At 32.9% G+C, this 22087-nt stretch overlaps 2 protein-coding genes across 8 annotated transcripts; both read right to left on the reverse strand.

Moving 5' to 3' along the window:
- LOC109348288 (trafficking protein particle complex subunit 8-like) lies at positions 1247 to 15937 on the reverse strand. 7 transcript variants are annotated; one of them, XM_019588656.1, is made up of 27 exons: positions 15681 to 15936; positions 15490 to 15584; positions 15128 to 15233; positions 14267 to 14371; positions 13934 to 14096; positions 11659 to 11779; positions 11424 to 11486; positions 11238 to 11318; positions 11014 to 11108; positions 10734 to 10884; positions 10177 to 10263; positions 9937 to 10056; positions 9729 to 9857; positions 9537 to 9634; positions 9312 to 9435; positions 8988 to 9095; positions 8311 to 8452; positions 7103 to 7213; positions 6838 to 6962; positions 5893 to 6075; positions 5671 to 5781; positions 5175 to 5339; positions 4918 to 5076; positions 4206 to 4439; positions 3240 to 3425; positions 2272 to 2384; positions 1247 to 2145 (listed from the first exon to the last, which is right to left on the reverse strand). In XM_019588656.1, the coding sequence occupies exons 1-27, from the start codon at positions 15841 to 15843 to the stop codon at positions 1596 to 1598; spliced, it is 3888 nt and encodes a 1295-aa protein (XP_019444201.1). In that variant the 5' UTR covers positions 15844 to 15936; the 3' UTR covers positions 1247 to 1595. The 7 variants fall into 7 exon arrangements, with proteins under 7 accessions (XP_019444201.1, XP_019444202.1, XP_019444204.1 ...); XM_019588657.1 differs by having other exon boundaries at positions 3240 to 3407; positions 15681 to 15935; XM_019588659.1 differs by lacking the exons at positions 15128 to 15233; positions 15490 to 15584; positions 15681 to 15936 and adding an exon at positions 14469 to 14521.
- Positions 17260 to 18556, reverse strand: LOC109348291 (E3 ubiquitin-protein ligase PUB23-like). Its single transcript, XM_019588671.1, has one exon. The coding sequence runs from the start codon at positions 18529 to 18531 to the stop codon at positions 17296 to 17298; it is 1236 nt and encodes a 411-aa protein (XP_019444216.1). The 5' UTR covers positions 18532 to 18556; the 3' UTR covers positions 17260 to 17295.

The following is a 22087-nucleotide window of genomic DNA, read 5'->3' on the forward strand; positions in this document are numbered from 1 at the left end:
ATTATTTGCGCAAATTTACGGTTGAATTTATTCAATTGGTCTAATATTCAATTTTTTAAATACACTTTTAAAATAAGAAGATAATAAGAATAAAATAAGAAAATAATATTATATGGTTTTTTGGTAGAAATAAAAAAATATTGAGGGTAAAATAGGAAAACACAAATTACACCATGATGGGTGGTTATTTTGTGTTTTCCCTTTATTAATAGTATAGATATAGCTGCTTAATTACTTATGGTGTGGGTTTATGATGTGTATAGACTGAAGAAGCTTCTTGTGTTGATCTTTGGAATTAGAGTACATAACTATTTAAATTTTTGACATTTAACAAAAAAATTGGATATTGTTGAATTTTATATATCTTAAGCATTTAATAAACACTAGGCATTGATGAATAAAAGTTTGGATACTTATTCCTGATGCTTAAGTCTTCAAAAAAAACTTTAAGTAAAAAATTATTACATAAACAATTATTGCCTAAGTTACATAAACCCAATTTTCTAAGTTGCATAAACAATCTGCCTCTTACCTAAAGCTCAATATGATTTTACAAGAGAAATAGTGATGCACAAGGGGGAGGAGAAAAATATGCATAGCCAGCTCAGAATCGTAGGGAAAATTCCTATTCAGAATCCAGATTAATGTTAATTACGAGTAGAAAATCTGTATTGGTAAGTGGGGAAAAGATTAATGCAGGTGAAGATTGTAATAGTATTGAGTTATTAAGTTTGATCTTTCATCAAGTAGTCAACTTAAGATCATGCATACGATGAATGTTATAATATAAAATTGGATAATATATGCTAACCATTCACTTCAAATGAAATAATTAAAAAAAGTTTAAAATATGTGCAATAACAGTGTAAATTTTTACACTGTGAGCATATCATCCACCATTGATTTGTATTACTTTTATTTGAGAGTCAATGATGATTAACAAATCAATGGTGGATGATTTACTGACAGTATAAAAACACTTACACTGACAGTGTATACATATTAAAACCTAACAATATACTTAATAATCAAATTGTACCACAAAATTCTCGACAACTTTATACAGAATAAATCTTCCTGTCTTGCACACTGTAGCCTGAAGTGCTTTGAAAATGTCATCAAAATTAGAAAGACCAATTGCTCATTCAACTCTGCCCAAAAGATTGATTCAACCATCTTTGGTACTGCTTGTGCACCCATGCATTCCATTTATAGGAACTCTGATTCGATTAACTGTGGACTATGCTCAACTCAAATTCCATCCATAATTAACTTAACCGTGTGGGGAATGTAGAGAAAATGTATCATCAAGATTGTCTTTACAAAAATATTTGCTCATAGCTTTCTTTCTCAAATTTGGCCAGTCCAAATACGCTAGCCTGTTCATGAACTGTATATTTTCACTTATTGTTTGAACAAAAAGAACTTATGTTCCTACCACTTTTTCCTCCGAATTTTTTTACATGGTTCCTTGTTTCTATAGATGTTTAATAATACACGGAGAAACGAGTTGCATATATACACCCACAGTTACAAATCATATCTAAAATTGCAGCATGAAGTGGTAAGTGGAGCACAAAACATCTACCAACTTCTCAAATGGATTGGAGCACAGTAAGATAGTGTTTATACCCCTGGCACTTGCCTGAACGCAGTTTCGTTTGGTTAGAATCTCCCCGGACTTTGGATGGAAGTTTCCAACTCAATGCGTAATTTGATAGGTCATATGTCCCTGGAGTGAATACACAAATCTGAAGAGGGATTTCCACTAAGGACATAGGCTCAAGATGGAGATTGGTAGAGCTTGACCCAGACCAAACGAATGGGGAAGCACTTTCTAATGGTAGTGCCTTTCCTGGTTGGGTTTCAAGAACATTTGATGTGGTGACTTTAAGTTCATTCACTGGTGGGACATAATGCCACCCTGCTTGGTTATCAGGGATTGCTGATTGAACCGCATTAAAACTGTTGGTATGTCCGCCGATACCAGCAGAATCTGAGGTGTCAATCCGTACGAAAACAGTGGCACCAGAAGAATTGTAAAGATGCATCTTTAGATCTATTTCACAGAAGGATTCAGAAAAATCATGATGCAAGGTTTGAGGTCCATCTAGCAGCCAAGAAATTGGGCCCGTGCTAGCAATACTATCAGGAGACAGAAATGATTAACATAGATGCCCCCAAAAAAAGTTAGTAAATAACATAGACATGAATATATAAAATTTATCAGAAAGTCAACATCAGATGAATTATATTTGGAATGGAACATACCAGGAGTGACACGCATGATGTGACATAACACGAGGAGGATCAGAAAAACCAGGATTATTGGTACTCTTGAGTGTTTGAGAGATCAATAAAAAATCAACAGTATTTAAGTCACCCTAATCCAGCAAATAGATGAAGTTCGTATCAGTAATAGGAAAAACAAAATAATGAACACAGTGCAAGAAATTTGAAATTGTCAATCCACCTAAATGTTCTATACGCTGATGAAGGAAGAAATAATAAATCACGTGGGTTGTATCATCCTATCATTCTCTAACTAGTTTAAAACATTCAAAACATTTCATACCATTCATCACCAGCTTAAAAGAATGCAGACTTAGATGTTTCATTAAATATTTATACTGCTAAAATATGATGATGTTGCATTCACACCCACTACAAAATGACAAGATCATTGAATTTAAGCGAATAGGGTTTTTAATTTGAAAAGTACAAGTATTATTAAAAGGAAGAAAAGCTTAGATAGAAAAAGTAAAATATATCCTTGAGCTGGGAAAATAGACAAAGACAACTATTGAGCTAGGGGAACTCGATCCTGTTGTGAATCAGGCATGTCAACACTCATGAAGCGACCATATGACCAAGCATCAAAGGGATGTTAAGAATATAATCCTTAATTTTGGAGCAAAAACTCCCTTAAGATTGTTACCATTCCATATTTTAACAGAATAATGGTGTGATGGTAAAAATATGCTTTGTTGAGTAGGTAGTTAATTCTGGAGCAAATATGACTCACACTTGATAGCAAAAAATAAGGATGTGTGAGAAGGAAAAAGATAACATAATTCATTTTCACTACTGGTAAAAAGTTATTTTCAACAGCCATCTGCTTTCTACCTTCCCACTTTCAACTACTCAGTTAAGCATATCATAATTAGTAATATGAAAATCTAATGACAAAAAGAAAACTCATCATGGCCGGACATTATAAAAACAAAATAAATGTCTACCTCATCTGACAATTCCTGCTGCAATCTTTCGTAATGGTGGAACTTGACCAAAGATGCACTGTTTACATCGTAAAGTAAATCCTCACTGCTTTGGGGAACCAATATTACATCACTTGTGACATTCATGGTAGACAAGTTGTCCTCAGAAGTAGATAATTTACTTGAGTTCTGATAACAAACAGTACCCTAGTGAGTCAACTGTAATCATCATGTTCATGTGTGTGTATGCACACACTCTTCAACAAATTTAATGAGGATAGCATAGCTTAAACAAAAGCACACATAAAATGTAATGGTGCAGATAACTAATCTTGTTGAAGAAATGTGTACTTTTGTGTGTAGTACCCTATAAAATAACAAAAGCACACATATCTTGATAAAGCCTTCTTGTAACTAACTAAACTAGAATCAATAAATAATAATCATTCTATACACACATTTAATAAATGAGATTCGCTTTGATAAAAAATACTTTAAACATACGAAGTTATCTGAATATTCTATGCACAATATATTATAACAACAACAACCAAGCCTTAATCCCACTAGGTGGGGACAACTATGAACAATATATTATTAATATATTATGCAGAATATATTATGAAAACCATATACTAAATGTCCCAAAACATTTGGGTCTCTATAAACTACAGAATATTGATAAAACGCATTAAAAGATTTTCAAAAAGAAATTTAAAGAAAAGAAACAGTGGTAGACAATTTGATAAATAAGCATGCATTACAATGACATAACCATGAAAACATTCATAATGTACAACATTTTGTTTCAAGCTGCCTTCCTTCAATCGGAGACATCACTATAAATGACCAGTTTAATTAACAAATTATTGATCCATCTTTTCACATTTAAACAACCCGTAAATGAAACCTCTTTGTCCTTACAGAACATGTTATAGCTTATAATGTTGAATCCAAAATAGAAACCTAGAGTTGTAGAGTACAAACCTTTAGTGTGAAGAAACATGATATTGCTTGGCCAGCCATCAATGATTGTGAAGGAAAAATAGTATCAGGAGGTTGAAGTAATGAGATTTGCCAATGGTGCCCAATAGATGATAACTGATAAACTTGGAAGCATTCTGAGCTTGTCTTGTTAACGACATCCAATCGAACAAGGAATTCATGTATTCTCAATCGAGAAGGACTAATTTGAAACGAGACATCCAGTGATGGTAATACCTATGATCAACAGATTTTGGCACTTGAGAAAAACTAGGTCTATAACTGGTAAATGTGAAAATGAGTCATTTAACAGAACATTTTTTTACTCATAATGCAAACAACAACCAAACCTTAACCCCACTACGTGGGGTCAGCTACATGGATCGAACGACACCGTAATGCTCTATCATAAATCATGGTTCACTAACAAATCATTGATCTCGAAGTCTTTCCTAATCGTTTTTAACAGTCTCCTCCACACATGTTCAAACCACTTCAGGTTGCAAGGGTAAGGTTGTATATATCTACCCTCCCTATATTCCATTAGGTAGGAGCCTTGTGCATCAGGCCGTCCTTTTTTACTCATAATGCAAACAAACATAGAACATAATATTCAATTATGTTTCACAACATGGTAAAAAGAGTATACCATAAAGAGAAAATAAAACCAGATGGAGCACAAAAAAAATTCACTTCCGCTATCCATCATACAAACCTGCACATTGTAATGCAAGCGCAGGGTGCGATATTTGATGATACTCGATATATCTTCCATCTCATAATATATGCTCAAGTAAAGGGAAATTTCACCGGGAACAGCAGCCCTAAACCAAAGAGGCCACAAGAAAGGTGTTTTACCTTGAACTGAAGTGCCCTGAAACATAGTGTAAATTCATGTGACCAAGAATTTAACAGATGCCAATTCAGATTAAAGTGCATACACAACTTACATGAAAAACATTCAACACTGACCTCTGGAAACAAAAAGACTGTGTCAGACAAGATACTATGATTGGCATGTGCATCACTTTGTCCTGAATCTATCTTCTTTGTTAAACAAGCAGGAAACTCTGACTTTATATCTTCCTGATTCCCAATAATAAGGAATCTAGGATGACTTATCTTCATCTTCAGATTCTGGCAAAACCCCAAATGAATGAGTGTTTTGAAAAAATAGCATGCAAGAAAGAGCAGGATGAAAGCCAGTTCCACCATGATACAGGGATGTACTTAAGAGTTAAGACAGAAGACTACATCTATATTCAAATCACATTACACACCAGCTGTAATCCTTAACAAGAATAATTGATCCCAGCACAACTAACCCAACAACTCCATAATCATACCACACCACTAATTAGTAACAATTCTGTTATCCAAATGAGTTGACATTCAACTAAATATAAGAAATAATTATATATACTAGAAGTCATAGCTCTTTAGAGTAGTTTAACTCCAAACATGGTACCTTAACAGGAAACTCGGATGGGTTCTTCAACTCTAAAACAAGTTGCCATAGATCTCCAGCATACACCTTTCCAGGTAACGAATTAATGGAAGCCTGAAGTTTGGGTATGCTCTGGGATTTTGGTAGAGGAAAAAAGCTGCTTCAATCAAAATTCAGAAGAGGGAGGAGAGAATTCAATTGGAAAAGGACAATAACGAGAAAAGGTGGGATACGAGCATGCACCTTGATGACCATAAATTTAAACTTGTCATTAGGTGAGCGCTTTCCTTTCCTTCTAGATTTTACAATATTCTTTGGGAGGCTCAACTCAAACTTGAGAAAGCCAACTATTGTACCTGACAGTTTCCACCTAACACCGAGAATTTCAAGAGTACCTTCTACTCTGGGAGTAACTGATAGTTGAACCTGGAAAACAGATACTTGAGATTATAAATTTTCAAAAGTTGACAACTTAAAAATACAAAAAATATATTTGACAAAAACTGTATATGAAGAATTATTAAGTAATTAGCAAAAAAGGGGAAAAAACAAGACATCATCTAATTTTGCATTGTCACAGGCAGCTACTTAAAGAATAATCAGTTTTTAGTTTTTGGAGTATAACACTTGAGTCTCTCCACCTTGGAGCAGTTTCTCATGATATGTTTTAAATATTTGGAAAAGGAAAACGAAGGATAAAACTTTGTAGCAATCTGCTGGTTATGAGAATATAGGAACTGCAGTCAGACAGTTCAATCTAAAGTCTAAATTCAATTTTCATCATAGAATAAAAAATTATAATTTTCCGCCAAATTTATGTGTTAGCCTGCCTTATTCAAAAAGAGAGAGGATCTGAACAAAAGACATGCCATATCTATATCATCCAGAACTCAATTCTAGTTTTATTTTATTATAAACAAATGTTTGATAATAAATAAAGGAAAAAAAGTAAGTTAAGATGGAAATGCATAATTACTCGATTTTTCACATTGCAGTTTAATTGCATATTTCAACTAAAAAAGTGAGACACATATATGAAAGCTCTTGATTATCTACAATACAATTTAATTAGCATATTTTTTTAGTCAAAGCAAGATCTCTTCTACTGAAATCCAGCTCTAATCTGTGACCATGATAGATCAAAAGAATGGTGAGATTAGGTAAAATTCTTGAAAGCTATAAACTCACCATAGTTGTTTCACCACCTCCTAGTAAGAAATCAACCTCGGACATCAAAATTGAGGAATTGTTTGAGCTCATATCTTTGAAGTGATCAATGTCATTATCATCCTCTACAATTGACTTGTTTTCATCTGTAATACCCATGGCAAACTTTTATCAATCAGAAGAAAAAGACTACCAATATAAAGTATTAATTAATAAATATAAAAATATGAAAGAAAACCAACAAAGAAATGTTAGTAGACAATATAAACAGAAACCCATATCTTACCTAGTCTAACTTCATCAGTAATAGCAGAATGCTTGCAAATGAGTGTAACACCAGATATGGGGATCGCAATTTGCAGAGGGTTTTTGAATTCAATAATCACATTCACAGCCTCTGTAAATGGGTGCAGTGGATAAACAATGCACCAATATCACACAAGAGGAAAAAGTAAGTCTCTTAACAATTTATTCTGAAACTGTGAAATTGAAAATTAATATTACAATGAACCCAATCCTGGCAAAGTGAAAAATCCTCTTGCCCAACTCCGCTTCATATTTTATATTTTAAAACATGAACATCGACAGAATTTGCACAAAAAAATCAAAAGCATCTAATATATAATGTCATTAATTTCATGTAAAAGTCTGTCCTAAATGAATGCCATCAATGATTCTGCTCAAATACATCCCTCTTCAAACACGCTTAGAGCTGAACGATGGGATAGTAAAATATGTTAACTATTTTTTACACAATAACATCTCAAAAGTTCTAAGCAGTATTTCGCCTGCAGCAACAACGAAAATGTCACAGATGACTCTCTTTTTCCAATCCAGAAATACACTCCTGCTGGTTTACAGCTGATCACAAGATTGCTAAAAATTACCATGTGTCTATATAATAACAATAAAATCCTAGGAAACACAACCCTTATCAGTGGAACTGACTTAATGCTTACCCATACATCACTCAAGAATGTAGAGAGAATAGATACTTTTGAGCAAAAAATAAAATTAAATATAAAGCACTCACAACTTCAAATGGACAATGATTGCTTATTCAAACTACATGATTAGATGATAACCCTGTCCGCATAAACAGTAAAACAATGGTAAGACATATTTTTATAACAGAACACAAAACATGATGGATTTCACAGTAACTCATCACATCTACAGTACACATAAATTGACAAATTATAGCATTGTTTAGCGAGCCAACTTTCTGCTCTTGAGGCTTTTGTAAGAAAACATGTAATACTAGCAGTTTTCAGTATAACAATCAGCAGCTAACAGCAAGAATGTGAAGAATCTATCATGAACATATGGTTCAATCAATTTAGTGGCAGTATTCCTGTTATGTCAAATGTATGGCAGATAATGAACACTACATATCTTCCAATAATCTGGAGTGAAGAAAATTCTAAAGACATTCAAAGAAGTAAAATATTTGATGATTCAAATATCAAGTTCAGATGACATTCTAACACATACCCCCGGCAACACAAACATTTGATTGACTATTCTTTCTTGAGACAAGCTTTGATTGCAACTCCAACCAGTTTGTCTTGGCAGCAGAGAATGATGAAATCATTTCTTCCTCTAAAGAACGCCACAAGCTTTCTCTAGTATTAGCCTGAAAAGTTAGTCACCGGTGACATGTCAAGCTATCAAACTACATCGTAGACTAATTTGTAATTTATGTGCCACAAAATCCATGAAACAAAAATGTTTCCCTAAAAAATATGAAAGTAATGACAGATATTAAGATAAAAACCCATACCCATGATATAAAGGTTATAGAAAAAAATGTGTGGACAATAAAAAAAACATCCCACAAGTTCCATCACAAATAAGATAAGCATGATTTGTATTGTTTGCTAATAATAAGCTCGTCAGGGATTCACAAACAGAAATCAATCACCATCTCCTCTGAATTAATTGATGTGTGCCACAGATGGGAGCTCTTACAGCCAACATGGCATTAAATTGTATTGTTTGGCTAACTTCGATGTTATTAGATTTGAATGCCCAATTATATTTTGTTCACTCAGTAGATTATTTTACTAAAGACTAACTTGCTACTTAAATAGGCAGCGGGGCTACCTGAGAATAAAAATCTCTCACAAAACCCAGAAGACAGGGAGAGCAGAGAATTGGGTTGAACTTACAGCCAAAGGGGATCCAAAAGTCCGGGAATCTTCAAAGATGACCTTGAGAGAAGAGACGTTGATCACAGGCAATTGGAGCTTTGTTACCTCAAATGTCCGTCCTGTTTTCTATGAAATACAATAAAAATTAAGGCAGCAGTTATAGATTAATTAGCTTCAGTTAAACTCAGCATCGCCAGACATATTACACACAAATTATACCGTCATGTAAAGCTAACTATTTAAGGTATTACAACAAATCAAATTATGATAGTTCAGCAACATTTTACACAAACAATTAGGTCCTAAGCATATGACATGGAAAGGAAGAAGAAGCACTATCACCTCAACAATTTTAAGAAAGTCACCCACGAATAATTCCTGCATTGACTTGGACTGATGACTACAGGCCAAGACCTCCATCATATGCTTGACAGCCACATCATACATCCCAAGAGAAGCATACCACCTAAAACAATCATCTCAATTAAAAAAGTTCAAAGAATGAACATACTATACATTCTGATTAAAAAACCGCAATATACTATTCTCAAACCAAGACTAACTTACTGTCCTATATGGAAATGAACATGATCACAGATATAACTCCAAGTAGTTCCTTTAAAAACAGAAAGAGCACTTCTGTATGTTCGAATTGCATGTTTGATCTGATCATGACAAAGAAAATGCCAGAAATTAGTCATAAAAACAGCAAATTATTAAATAAGGGAAAAATTCTGCATATTGCTGATAGCCAAATACCTGATCACACTTTTTATACTGCTCACCAGAGAGCACTAAATGAAATCCATATTTGCGTAACATGGAGGGTCTAGATAGCAAGTAGCAGTATGATGCTTGTTCAAGCATCACAGCAGAATGTAAGATATCCTAAGATGAAAATTATATCAACAGCAGAAAACATTCCTGAATCACTTCCTCTTATTTTATTTAAAGAAAAAAGCACTACCTCACCACAAATACGAAAATAAACAGTGGCTGCCTCTTTATATTGATCCCATGCCTTCAACATTTCTACCCACCATAGGCCACATCGTGTTGCATTTTGCTGACCAGGCAACCCAAGTTTCTGGATATATTAAGTTTATTAATAAAAAAGAGAAACTGAAAGGAATATAGCAATAATAGAGCAGCTTCTAGGAAAACATATTACTTAGTCTTTCTCATAATCCAAATAAACCATACATACTAAATATGTGTTAAAAGCATTTTCCATGCAGTACTCAGCTTCCTTTCTTGATTGATCTGACATGAAGTATGTAAGTCCCATCATTTCCTTAAAAATAAAAGTAGGTAAATCAATAGTGATGCATCTTGAGAATAACTTACAATCAGATAACATATAATGTGAGCCTTGAAAAATACAAAAGAACTGCACCACTCTGAAAAAGGACACTCCAAATAGAAGGTGGCTAAAAATCATTGCTTGAGCAGAGGATGGTATGGTGTCAATAAGGAAGAAAAGGAATAAAACTACAATTTAGAAGACCATCTTTTATAGTCAATAGACACATCAAGAATGGCATGTTATCTGATATTCTAAATGTGGCCCTAAGATGACAAGCAAAGAGCCATGTAAAAAATCTCAACTCACCTGATATTAGGGCAGTTATTCCTTATTTTGGGAAAAAAAATTAAATTGGATTTAACATCCTTCCGCAACTTAACAGAAAATCCTAATCTAAATCAAACCCATGTATCATCTGAAGGCCCTTCCTCCACTTTGAATTGAAAACATAAAATTACCTGCACACCAGCATAACGTTTCCAGGCTTTATCAATCTTGTAATCGGTGGAAATTAGGCGATAATTTGACAAGGCAAGTTCATAATCCCATAGCATGAAAGCATAATCACCTAAAACTCTAATCTGAGATTCAATGGAGTTATAGTTATACCTTCAATAATCGAAACAAAAAACAATATTAGAAAAGTGCAAGAACTTGAAATGATACATAGATAGCATACATGAATATTATACCATAAGATACATGTATTTCTTATACAGACACGCACACCATACATACATAGGACCATTGAGAGAATCTGCACCATCCTCTTTTCCTTTTCTCCACCATAAGTTTTTTATTTGGTTTCTAAAACCTTTTCGGGATGCAGAAACCTATACAAAAGGAAATATTATAGAAACAAGGCAACGGACAACAGAATATGGGATAAAATAATACATATTGGGTCTGACATAACAAATTCAAAGCGCCAAGTTAAAAAGAAAGGGTTAAACATGAATGACCTGTTGATTGAGCACGCGTATATTTTGCTCCATGTTTGGAATGATGTGTTTAGATGATAAATCTTGCATTAGATCTTTGATCTGTATTAAGCACATAAAAATGTTATAGCAAAATACATCTATAGTTTAAGAACAAATCCTATTTAATGAAACTAACAATTGTTGATGGTGGCAAAAGCAATATACCTCACTGATATCATCAATGTTTAGAAAGCAACCAAGATCTTTACTAGGTGAGGCATCAGATACCTGTCACAAATTTCAGGATACAATAGACTAACTTGCACATTTTTCACTTGATTGAAACCAAAATTTTGTATATTTTTATCATAGGTTTCAAAAGACAAGAAAAAAGAAGATGGAATAATTAATAAAAAAAATTAAAAGGAAAAGAAGTCACAAGTCCACCAAACAGACTTACAAATGCAGCCCAAGGATTTTCTTCATGTTTGATTGGAGCATCTGGTGTAGAATTAATGCAAAGAAACAAACAATTACTTGTACCAAATGTACTCCTCATTTCTGTCAATATTTTACTTGCTCTGTTGAAAAAGATGAGTAAGGAACTCAAACAAGTCTAACGCTACATACAATTAATAAATCTATCTGCACATAAAATTAACGAAATAGAATGTCAAGTGTCAAGTCTCCGTTCTTTATTTTTCCCAATAACAAAAAGTCATATTCAAAATAGAATGTTAAGGACAAAATAGAGAAGTGAAAATACTTCAATCTTAAACTAATCTCACAAAAATACTGTTCCGCGTTCAACCAAACACATTCCCAGATTCATTTCTCTAATTCAACCAAATGAAATCAGGAAACAGTCAAACCAACTGCATCCTTCATACCATGGAAAAAAACAAAAAACAAACAAACCAACACATAGTTTTCCATGTCATTATGGGGTTTTTTTATTATCGGGAATAAGAAACAGAGAATGCAGCAAAGCTGCCCAATCTCTAATCAAGTCTGAAATGTCAACTCCTTCAAAATAGCCATTGGCAGATAGCTAAGATAAGTCATATACACACTCCTAAAACATAGTACCAGGGTGCTTAAAACCATTAAATATAAGCAGCAGAAAATATTTTAAAGTATGTCACACCGACTGTTGTCCAAGAAAACCAAAGCAAATTGTTCATTTAAAGTTAAAAAGTGTCTGCCTTGCAGGGCAGGAACAAGTACCCAATTGATTCTGGGCTAGAGCAGCACAGAACACACATATCAAGAGCAGAACAATGTGAAGCCTGTGAACTTGCAACAAGTAAATTGTATTAATCTATTAACTATTAATACCAATTTCTATCTGAAAAAGGTGAATTTAGAGGGAGGCAGGGAGCTAGGATTTCTAAAACTATTTATCTAAAAGGAATCTATCATGATTAGGAGAATGAGAATGGAGAATGGAGTATACCCTGTTAACAGGATATTACTTTATCTCCTTAAACCAATTAAAATATACACATGTCCAACTTTATATATATATTTCAATTATTAAACAAAATAGAAAACATTCTCCTTCTTCATTGTTGCTGCAGAAACACTGTTATCTTCTATGTTTCAGACCATCAATGGGAACATCGTTTCCCAGCTCCATTTCGCCGCCCACGGCCCATCAATGAAAATTCGTTATCTTCTAGTTATTTTGTCCCACAATGAAATAAGTATACTTTATTCAAAACAAATTGATTTCATCATCTCAAGCAAACCAACTGACAGAAAAAGAAAAAAGGAATTATTCAAAACAAATTGATTTCATCATCTCAAGCAAACCAACTGACAGAAAAAGAAAAAAGGAATCACTTTGATATTTTGAATTGATGCGTTATTCTTCAGTCCCATTTCAATTTCTTTTCAAATCTGTGACCTAACACCCCAAATTCCACATCATATGCGATGGCTTCCAAATCGCTCTTTTACATGCCACCACCATCTTAGCTACGTCGTGAACGAGACCTCCGGCGAATTCTCCGTCCAATCCATCTTCACTTCAGATTCAATCATGTGTGTTCTGTTACACATGAATAAATGAAGTTTTACACCTCATCGCTGACCAATCTTCCCCTTCAAACACCACAACCCAATATGTTCCCCATTGCCATTATCTTGAGTGTGAAGTGCATCTGGGTAATGACATTCAGGTTGTTGGTATGTGGCAGAAGGTGACCATGGGCTTTGTTTAATAATTTAAAAATATAAATATAAGGTAGGACATGTGTAGCATTTAATTGGGTTAAGTAGATAAGTAATCTCCTGTTAACAGGAGGTACATTATCCTCATGAGAATGAGTATGAATATAAATGAAATATTTCCAAAAAATAACTTTGCTTAAGTATCTGAAATCCAAAGTCTAAACTTCAAATATTCCTCTACACGGACAACAAAGAATGATCCACAATTGCCATGCTGAAATATGCTCATTCATTTCCAACTAAAAGGTATTTTTCCAAAAACATGCCAGGCCTAAGCAATATTCACAAAACACCAAAACATCTCCCAACACAATATGCATGACATACATCTCAAACAATGGTATAAGTATAACCAACAAAATAATAATATCCAAAATCTTTCTTAATATGTAATGAAAGAAGTTTACGTTCCATGCGCAAACATTAATGGCAAAGAGTGCAATATCACATGCATCTATGCAAAAATTGCTACTCAAACACAAACAAAGGAACATTTATACCTGTCTGCATGGCCATCTTGATTATCATGCACTAACAAGTAATGCTTCGAAATCTTTGGATCCATTGCACCATCATTAAGAAGGGAAGGAAGCTTGTTGGTATTAAAAAGGTCAACAAATCTGTTAATAGGCTGTTCATCTTTTGAAGAAACAGCTAGAAGACCTGCAAGTTATTTTCAGGAGGAAAGACAACTAAGTCCAATAAGAAGTAAAGAAGGAAAGTATAAGGAAACTTAGAGATAACAACAAAATTCCTTAGTATAGATGCTACTGCATGTAATAGAAAATCATAAGTAAAGGAAAAGACAAAATAAAGTTCTAACTACATCTTACATGCCACGGGATGGTCAAAAGCTTCATGGTCTGAAAAGGAAACCACGCGGACAAGCTCTTTATTGAGAAGTTGAAACCATGATGGTGTATTTCTGTATTCAGAACCTACAAAAACAATTGTTAAGCAAACCAAGCTTTAGACAATGACAGAATTTCAACAACCTTTACATCACACTGACAGAAATTTTACAATTCATCCTACTGCTGTAAACAAGTGGAGTCTAGCAAAGCACGAGTATCTTCAAGCTGGTTGCATTAAAATCAAATTAATAACCTGTGCTCATTTCCAGGCCCGAGCAATTCACAAAGAGTAGAATACACATAATGTATAGTCGCACATGCATATATATATCAAATTAACACAATATAACAAACTATTTTCCCATAAAAGGCATGCCTACGATTTTTTACAAAAAAACATATATTACAATCCTAAATTACTCACAGGCTACATTATATTTTAGCTCATCATTGATTCCAGATTAAAAACAACAACCAAATCTTTTCCAACTAGATCGGGTCAGCTACATTAATCAAATGAAGTCATAATGTTGTAACCAAAAAAATGAAGTCATAATGTCCTATAATAAATCCTGTCTGCAAACAAACCATTTAACTCTAAACACTTAATAGTTTTTCTATCATTTTTCTTTGTTTCCATCTACCTTAGCTATTTTCATCCTAAGCTATTCTCATAAGCTTATTTTCACGAATTGTTCTCGTAAGTCCAAATAAGCTCTCTACAATCAATTTCAAATTCCCCTAGATCATCTTCAATTGCAAATAAACAAAATCAAATCAAGCGCAAACAACACTACAACAGTATAAAAAAAACAGAATGCAACAATGAATGTAAGTTACTGGCAAGTTGTTGATGTTGATCAATTTCTTCTTCATCTGAAGTGAGCTCAGAGAACACTTTCTCCCCTGCTTCCGTGATAACGTGTTTCAAATGCTCTTTAGCTCCCTAGTAAACACAATTATACAAACATATAACTATAAACAACAAATTTCATTAGAGAATAAATTATCTCCTCGTACCAAGACATAACTTATCTCTTTAAATTCACTCAGCGTTTGACATGTGTCTTATTTTTTCTTTTATAATATATTTTAAAATGAAAACACGTATGTCAAATCAAATGCCGAGTGAATTCAAGGAGATAAGTATATGAAGAGTTACTCTCATTTCATTATTGTTAATTCATGAATCGATTAAATACCTTCAAATCGGGGCTCCTAACATCGGAAGCGTAGAATAAGCGCAATTTGAACTTGTGAATGCGGTAAGGTTGATCACTCGCGGTTCTAACAGGAACTAGAAGATTCAAAAATAGAAAAGTGAGAAACTGAGAAATTGTAATGAAATGGAAAATGAAAGAGAATGAGATTTGATATGATTTGATTTAATAACCGTCAATGTTGTTGAAGGAGGAAAATGGAGAAAGCATTTGAAGAAAAGTGAGGCCGTTTTTGAGGCAGGAATCTTCTACGGTGGGTGTAGAAAGGAGCATTAGAATCGGAGTGATTTCGTCCAATAGCATTTGTCCTAGTGGCGTTCTAGAAGGATCCATCATCTTCTTCTTATTGTTGTTGTTGTGTTATTCAAACTCAGAAGAGATAATTAATTGTTACAAGCTTAGATGAATGAAATTTTCTGTTAGATCAGAGGAAGTGGGAATATACGACGTCGTTTAGGGTAATTCTAATCACTGCATTAATTTTTTTAGTTAAATGCATTGTTGTATTCTATAAATAACTACTAATCTATTTTGAGAAGTGTTTACTCAAAAATTTATTTTATTCTCTTCTACAAAAAAGGAGTAAATGAATCAAACACCTACTCTAGAAAGCTATTTTGAAAAGGGCTTAATTTTAACACAGAAATGTGAAGAGAAGTAGCTTTATTTTTCCTTCCTAAAAAACCTGAAGTTCCCTCTTAAAAAGCTTCAAATGTACTACTCTACATATAGCTGATAAAAACATAAATGATCATAATTTTAACTGAGATAATGAGGGTGATGATTTAGTCATGGTGATGGTAATAGTGGTCCTTCTATCAATAATTTAAAAAAAAAATATTTAAATCATTTTTATATTATTTTATAATGAACCAAAAATAATAAATACACATTGACTCTTATAGTAATTGAATAGTATTGATATTTTTTGTGCACACAGTAGTGTCTTTGAACTAGAAGCCAAAGAAAAGTACTTTCAAGGCATAGAGTTCAACAAAATAAATTTTGCCTTTATTAACAAATTATTTTTTATAAACACAATAAATATCCAATATTTAACAACATCATTATTAATGTAAGGTCTCAATAATAATGATTTGCATTATTCATTCAACTCAAATTCAAGTTTGGTCCTTCGAAGCATTGAATGTTAAATGAAAAAATAAAAAAGCGAAATAGAAAATTAGGAACAAAAGCGGTATAATTAACCCTTTTGGGTCAACAATCATGAAACACAATCTTATGTCTCGAAATCTTTTCGTCCTCATGTCCCAAACCAATCATATCTCATCAAATTACATAAAAATGTTATGTTATATTTTTTTTAATTTTCTTTTCTAGTATGTGTCAAATTTCCATTGGATTGGGACACAATGAGACACAGAAAAGTCGGACAGTGATCCCATTCCAACAATCATTACATAAAGAGTACTGAATTCAACAAACTAATCAAAACCCAAATTGCCACCTAACCTATTCCTTTTGTGGGCAATGGTTGATACCCATCTAAATACCTATTTCATATTTGTAATTACCAAATAAGTTAAGGAATATGATTCACTTCCTCTATTAGTAGGTTAAAAAAATCTACCCCACATCTTAGTCATTTATTTAATGAAAATTTAATGGTTTAGATCTTTTAACTAATTTAAATTACATGAACCATTGAATTTTCATAAAATATATGATTCAGATATGAAATATGTTTTTCTTAACTTAATTATGGAACAATTGAGTAGCATTACTTTCTGCAAAAGAATAATCTTCCTACATAAAATTATCAAAGATTTACACATAAGATGGGTATGAAGAAAGCAAAGTACTAGGTATGCAGGAAGAAACCCTCCATACCCTAGCATGAAGTTTAAGTATCTCTCTTGCTATCTCTTTGGCCTTGTTTCCACTATCCACTTGAAGCATCAAACAAAGTTTTGCAACCACACCAAGTTTCAACATTTCTTGAACAACACCAGGAGTTGCAGAGAATCTAGAAACAGATAACAAAATCCTCACAGCCCTATCATTTGCCAAAACAGAAACCCTCAGAATCTTTTTGGACACAATGGCTAGTCCTGCTCCATGGCTCAAAAGTTCAGCTCTTCCATCAGCACATTGGCACAGAGATTCCAACAACACAAGCATCATCTCACAAGGCTTTCTGTCCTTGCAATCAAGAAGAAGCTCTATTAGAACTGATACAGCACCTGCTTCTACTGCTTTGGTCCTATTTCTACCCCAAGGACACACTTGTATTAGTGTCTGAAGTGTTGCCTTTGAAGCCTTCAGTGAAATTTGATCTTTTAATACATGTACTAATTCCATTAATAACTCGGTTCTTAGATGGAACAAGTGCAAGGGTTCAGCCACTTCAGACATTGATTTCAACAAGAACACTGCATAAACTCTTGACTCATAGATACCATTTTGCATGACCCTTGTTAAGGACTCAATAAACTCACCGTTTTTGAACCCTAGCAAAGTCTTCAATCCAGTTTCTGATACATGAAGATCGTGAAGTATACTTAAAGCTTCATCTTCAACACTTGTTGCAGAATCATTGTTGTTGGTGTTGCCTTTTATAGCTGATGCTAAGAATTCAACAGCACCCGCAGCTTCCATGCAACGTTTATTCGTTTCGCTACCGGAAGCAATGGATTTGAGTTGTTTGAGAGATTGAATCAGCAAATGAGGTGAATGATAAGCATCATTAAGTAGCTTTGTTATTTGGGTTTTGTTGATAGGAGGTTTTGGTGTTGGAATTCTTTCTATGCCATGAGAAGCATTCATGGTACACCAAGCTTGAATAAGTCTTCGAAGTGTGTGGTTTGGAGTGAGATCAATGGAATCTGAAATGGGTTGTTTGGTTAAAGGACATGTCTTGTTTTTACCAGAGAAAAGCCATTTTTCTATGCTCTCTCGGTCGTAGGTGATGCCAGTGGAGATAGTAACTGGATCCTTCATGATTTCTAATGAGATAGGGCATACAAAAAATGGTGGAACATCAATTTCATCACTCACGTTCATATCTAACAATCAAGAAAGAAAGAAGGGTTGAGAATATTGAAGGAGTTCGGTAATGGTTTGAGTATGCTTTGGTGTAGTTTTTTGTGAGTTGAAATATGAGAGGGGGTCTTATTATTTATATGCATATGCGTGTTGTTCTAAACGTGGGAAAGTCAACAATAACAAGCAGAAGTTTAGAGGCTCCATTCAAAAGATTGAAGGTATGACTTTTCAAATACCAGAAGAAAGGTAATGATATACTGGATCACATGTTTTGAACAATATTATTCTCTATTTTATCTAATAGAATGTTATTTTTTAGTTTTTATTCATGTAATAATATATAATTAATTGGTATAGAATGAGACAACATTTAATAACTTTATATCTGACATGCTTTACCTAGATGTTTAGACCAAGATAAAAAAGTAATAGAAACATATAATTGCACTTAAACCAATTGGCGTTGGTTCAAGTGGTACATGTTTGATTTCCTTTAAGCAAGAATCTGAGTTCGAGTCTTGTAGATAAAAAAAATGTCTGTTAGGAGAGTTAGCCCCACGTACCTGTAGATGTTCCCGGCTCGGACGAGATTACTTTCAGTGCGATAATACATGTGCGAAACCAAAAAAAAATTAAGTGCACATGGGGAATTTGGATGTACTTGCTACAGGCTATCTTTAGGTGTCATAGTGTTCAAACCCTTTTGACTTTATCTGTCTAGTGGTTTCTATCTCCTCCACTTATGATTCTTTGTCATCGGGTAAATCATTTTAAGTAAATTAATCTTAAATAGTAAGTTGCAAAACAGTTTATATATATTCAAAAATTTTGATTAATTGGGCTTCAAAAACTTATGTTCAATTCAAGATTCAAATTAAGTTAAGAACTTATGTTGTTATATTATGAGTTGAATCATTGTATTCATTGGGAAATTTAAAATAATACTTTAATGATATCATTAAAAAAATATTTAGTTATTTTTATATTATTAATAAAATGAAGTCATACATGAACATTATGATATTACAATAACAATATATAATAGGGATTTACACAAACAATTAATGGTATGAATAGGTTTGGTTTAATAAGTAAGAGTTGACTTGTATCTCAAACACTAAACCAAGGCTTCTGTCTTATAGGTTATTTTTTTATTCGACGTTTGACTAGAGATTCAAAGCATATTTTATATAACTTCTTTTAACAGGCTCACGCATATATCTGAACAGATTAATAGGATAAACAACTAGAGACAAAATGAGTTTGATTCCTTAATATATATATATATATATCAATTTAGTTGATAGAAAGATTTTCTGGATATAACAATGTTATTATACCAAAGTTAAAGGGAGAATTTTGCTATAGCTATAAAATCTCCTTATCAATATAATTTCCTACTATCAATATTTTTAGAAAATGATTTCATAAAATTTATTTTCTGAGAAGACAAAAAATAATCTTATAGATGAATTTAGAATTATGCATAGAATAATACTCTTGTATATTATAGATGAATTTAGAATTACGCATAGAATAATAATCTTATGTATACCCTCTCATTGTACATCAGACCTTTATAATTTATTTACATGTTATTTCTCTTAATCTAAAAAATAAGAGATATACAAATTATTCATTCCATACAAATCACTATAATATATATTTTTAGAACATTTTTCTTTAACTACTTTTTTTATGAACAAAGAAGAATATATTTTAATTGGAGTAGGAAGGGTATCTCAACACTTACAACAATAAAGAATACTTCCATTAAACAAACAACATGTACAAAACGAGTGCAAAAGAAAAAGCAACACACTTCCATTAAACAAATTAACATGAACAAAACGAGTGCAAAAGAAAAAGCATTAATATATGAAAGAAGACCTAGAAAATAAGTATACAGTAATAAAAAAAAGAAAATGGTGATGGTGATGTTGATGTAACTGATAATTGTCGGCTATTAAACGTGTATATCACGTGATGAACCTATTCAGTGAATGTGCACTTAATTTGAGAGCAATATTAGACAATAAAATTAATACAAAATATTGATAGTAGCATGTGGATATAATGGAAGTGAATTTTTCAAACTTCAAAGCCGCCATCATATGAAAAACCAATGGCCAAATATAAACATCCAACATGTAGTGCGCCGCAGTATGGATCCTTGTCATCTATCTTGTTCATATATACGTTTCTAGAGATAAAATAAGTTTTATAATTTATTGAAAAAGTTATTTAAATTTAGTTTGAAATTTGGACTTTAATTTTTTTTAGTAAGTAATCATTTTTGTCCTTCATATTTCTCGTCATACCAAGTTAGTCTCTACTAAATTTAAATTATTAATTTAATCCCGGATAATTTTAACATGGACACATACTAGTCCTTATGTTCACACTTGTCAGTCAACGTTAATAACTTGATCCACGTTGGTGTGTTTGACATGTCACTTGATGACGTGTAAATGTTCTTCTTAAAAAAAATTAAAACGATGTCGTTTTGAGTTTCTTCTTTCAACCTCAATTCTCTACTCCATTGTCACCAAACATGAGGGGTTTTCTTCCAAGGCATATTCATGAACAATAAGAAACACATACACAAATATATAAGTTGTTTACAAAAAAAAAATTTATATTTTCATAATTTATGGGTGCCCACAGATGTGCTAGGTATCCAAGGACCTGTGGATAACAGATCTAACAACAGGTATCTGCACAGGTCTGACTCTCAAAATGGTCGAATGAGACAAATTTGAGTAGTGCTCTATCCGAACTCATCCAAACCCATTATTATCCCTAGATAAGGTCGGGTCCTCCCTATTACCTACTATAAATACCTCATACCCAATATACAAATACCCAACCCAAGAACGACGATGTACATTGAATGATATGATAAACATACCTAGGGATGGCAACGAGCGCGGGTAGGCACGAGTAGTGCTTTCCCGTGCCCAAACACGCAATATTTGCGGGTACCCGTGCGGATTTTTAATTTTAAATATATATTTATATAATTTGTAATAATTAATATATAAAAATAATTGTTACATGAATAATATAATATTTATATGATAAATTTATGACCATAGTCAAATATATGTAATTTATTATGAAATAATAATAAAGTATATGATATATCTTTAAATAATAATAAATATATATAAAAATTTAAATAAAAACTAAATATATAAATTTGCGGATACCCGCGGGCGGGTATCACAAAACTCGCTCCCGCCCATAAGCTATTATTGCGGGTACTCATTGTGGGTATTTCCACGGGTAACCACGGGTCGGGTTTTTTTTGTCATCCCTAAACATACCTATATATGATACATAGATTGACACACAAATGTACAAAGTTCGGCTCACCTTATATGCTTAAACTTAAAATATTAGTATTTTAATATACTTAAAGAACGATTTTATTGTATGATATTGTTCTAGTCTTGTGAAGGTGGGGTCTAGACATATGAAGACTGGAGTAGAATCAAGTCAGTATGTAAAAAAAATGGAGAGAATGATAGAATAATATAAGAGAGAATAAAATAAGTATATAGTGAGAGTA

Source organism: Lupinus angustifolius, chromosome LG05 (assembly GCF_001865875.1).
Source record: "Lupinus angustifolius cultivar Tanjil chromosome LG05, LupAngTanjil_v1.0, whole genome shotgun sequence".
Lineage (NCBI taxonomy): Eukaryota > Viridiplantae > Streptophyta > Magnoliopsida > Fabales > Fabaceae > Lupinus > Lupinus angustifolius.

What these genes read in the sequence shown, in the direction of transcription:
- LOC109348288 (XM_019588656.1), bottom strand. Translation starts at nt 15,843, where the DNA reads ATGATGGATCCTTCTAGAACGCCACTAGGACAAATGCTATTGGACGAA. An exon ending in CAAGATGGCCATGCAGACAG is followed by an intron (nt 11,780 to 13,933) that starts GTATAAATGTTC and finishes CTTTTTCAACAG; the next exon opens with AGCAAGTAAAATATTGACAG. An exon ending in CTTTTGGATCCCCTTTGGCT is followed by an intron (nt 8,453 to 8,987) that starts GTAAGTTCAACC and finishes CTAACTTTTCAG; the next exon opens with GCTAATACTAGAGAAAGCTT.
- LOC109348291 (XM_019588671.1), bottom strand. Translation starts at nt 18,531, where the DNA reads ATGAACGTGAGTGATGAAATTGATGTTCCACCATTTTTTGTATGCCCT.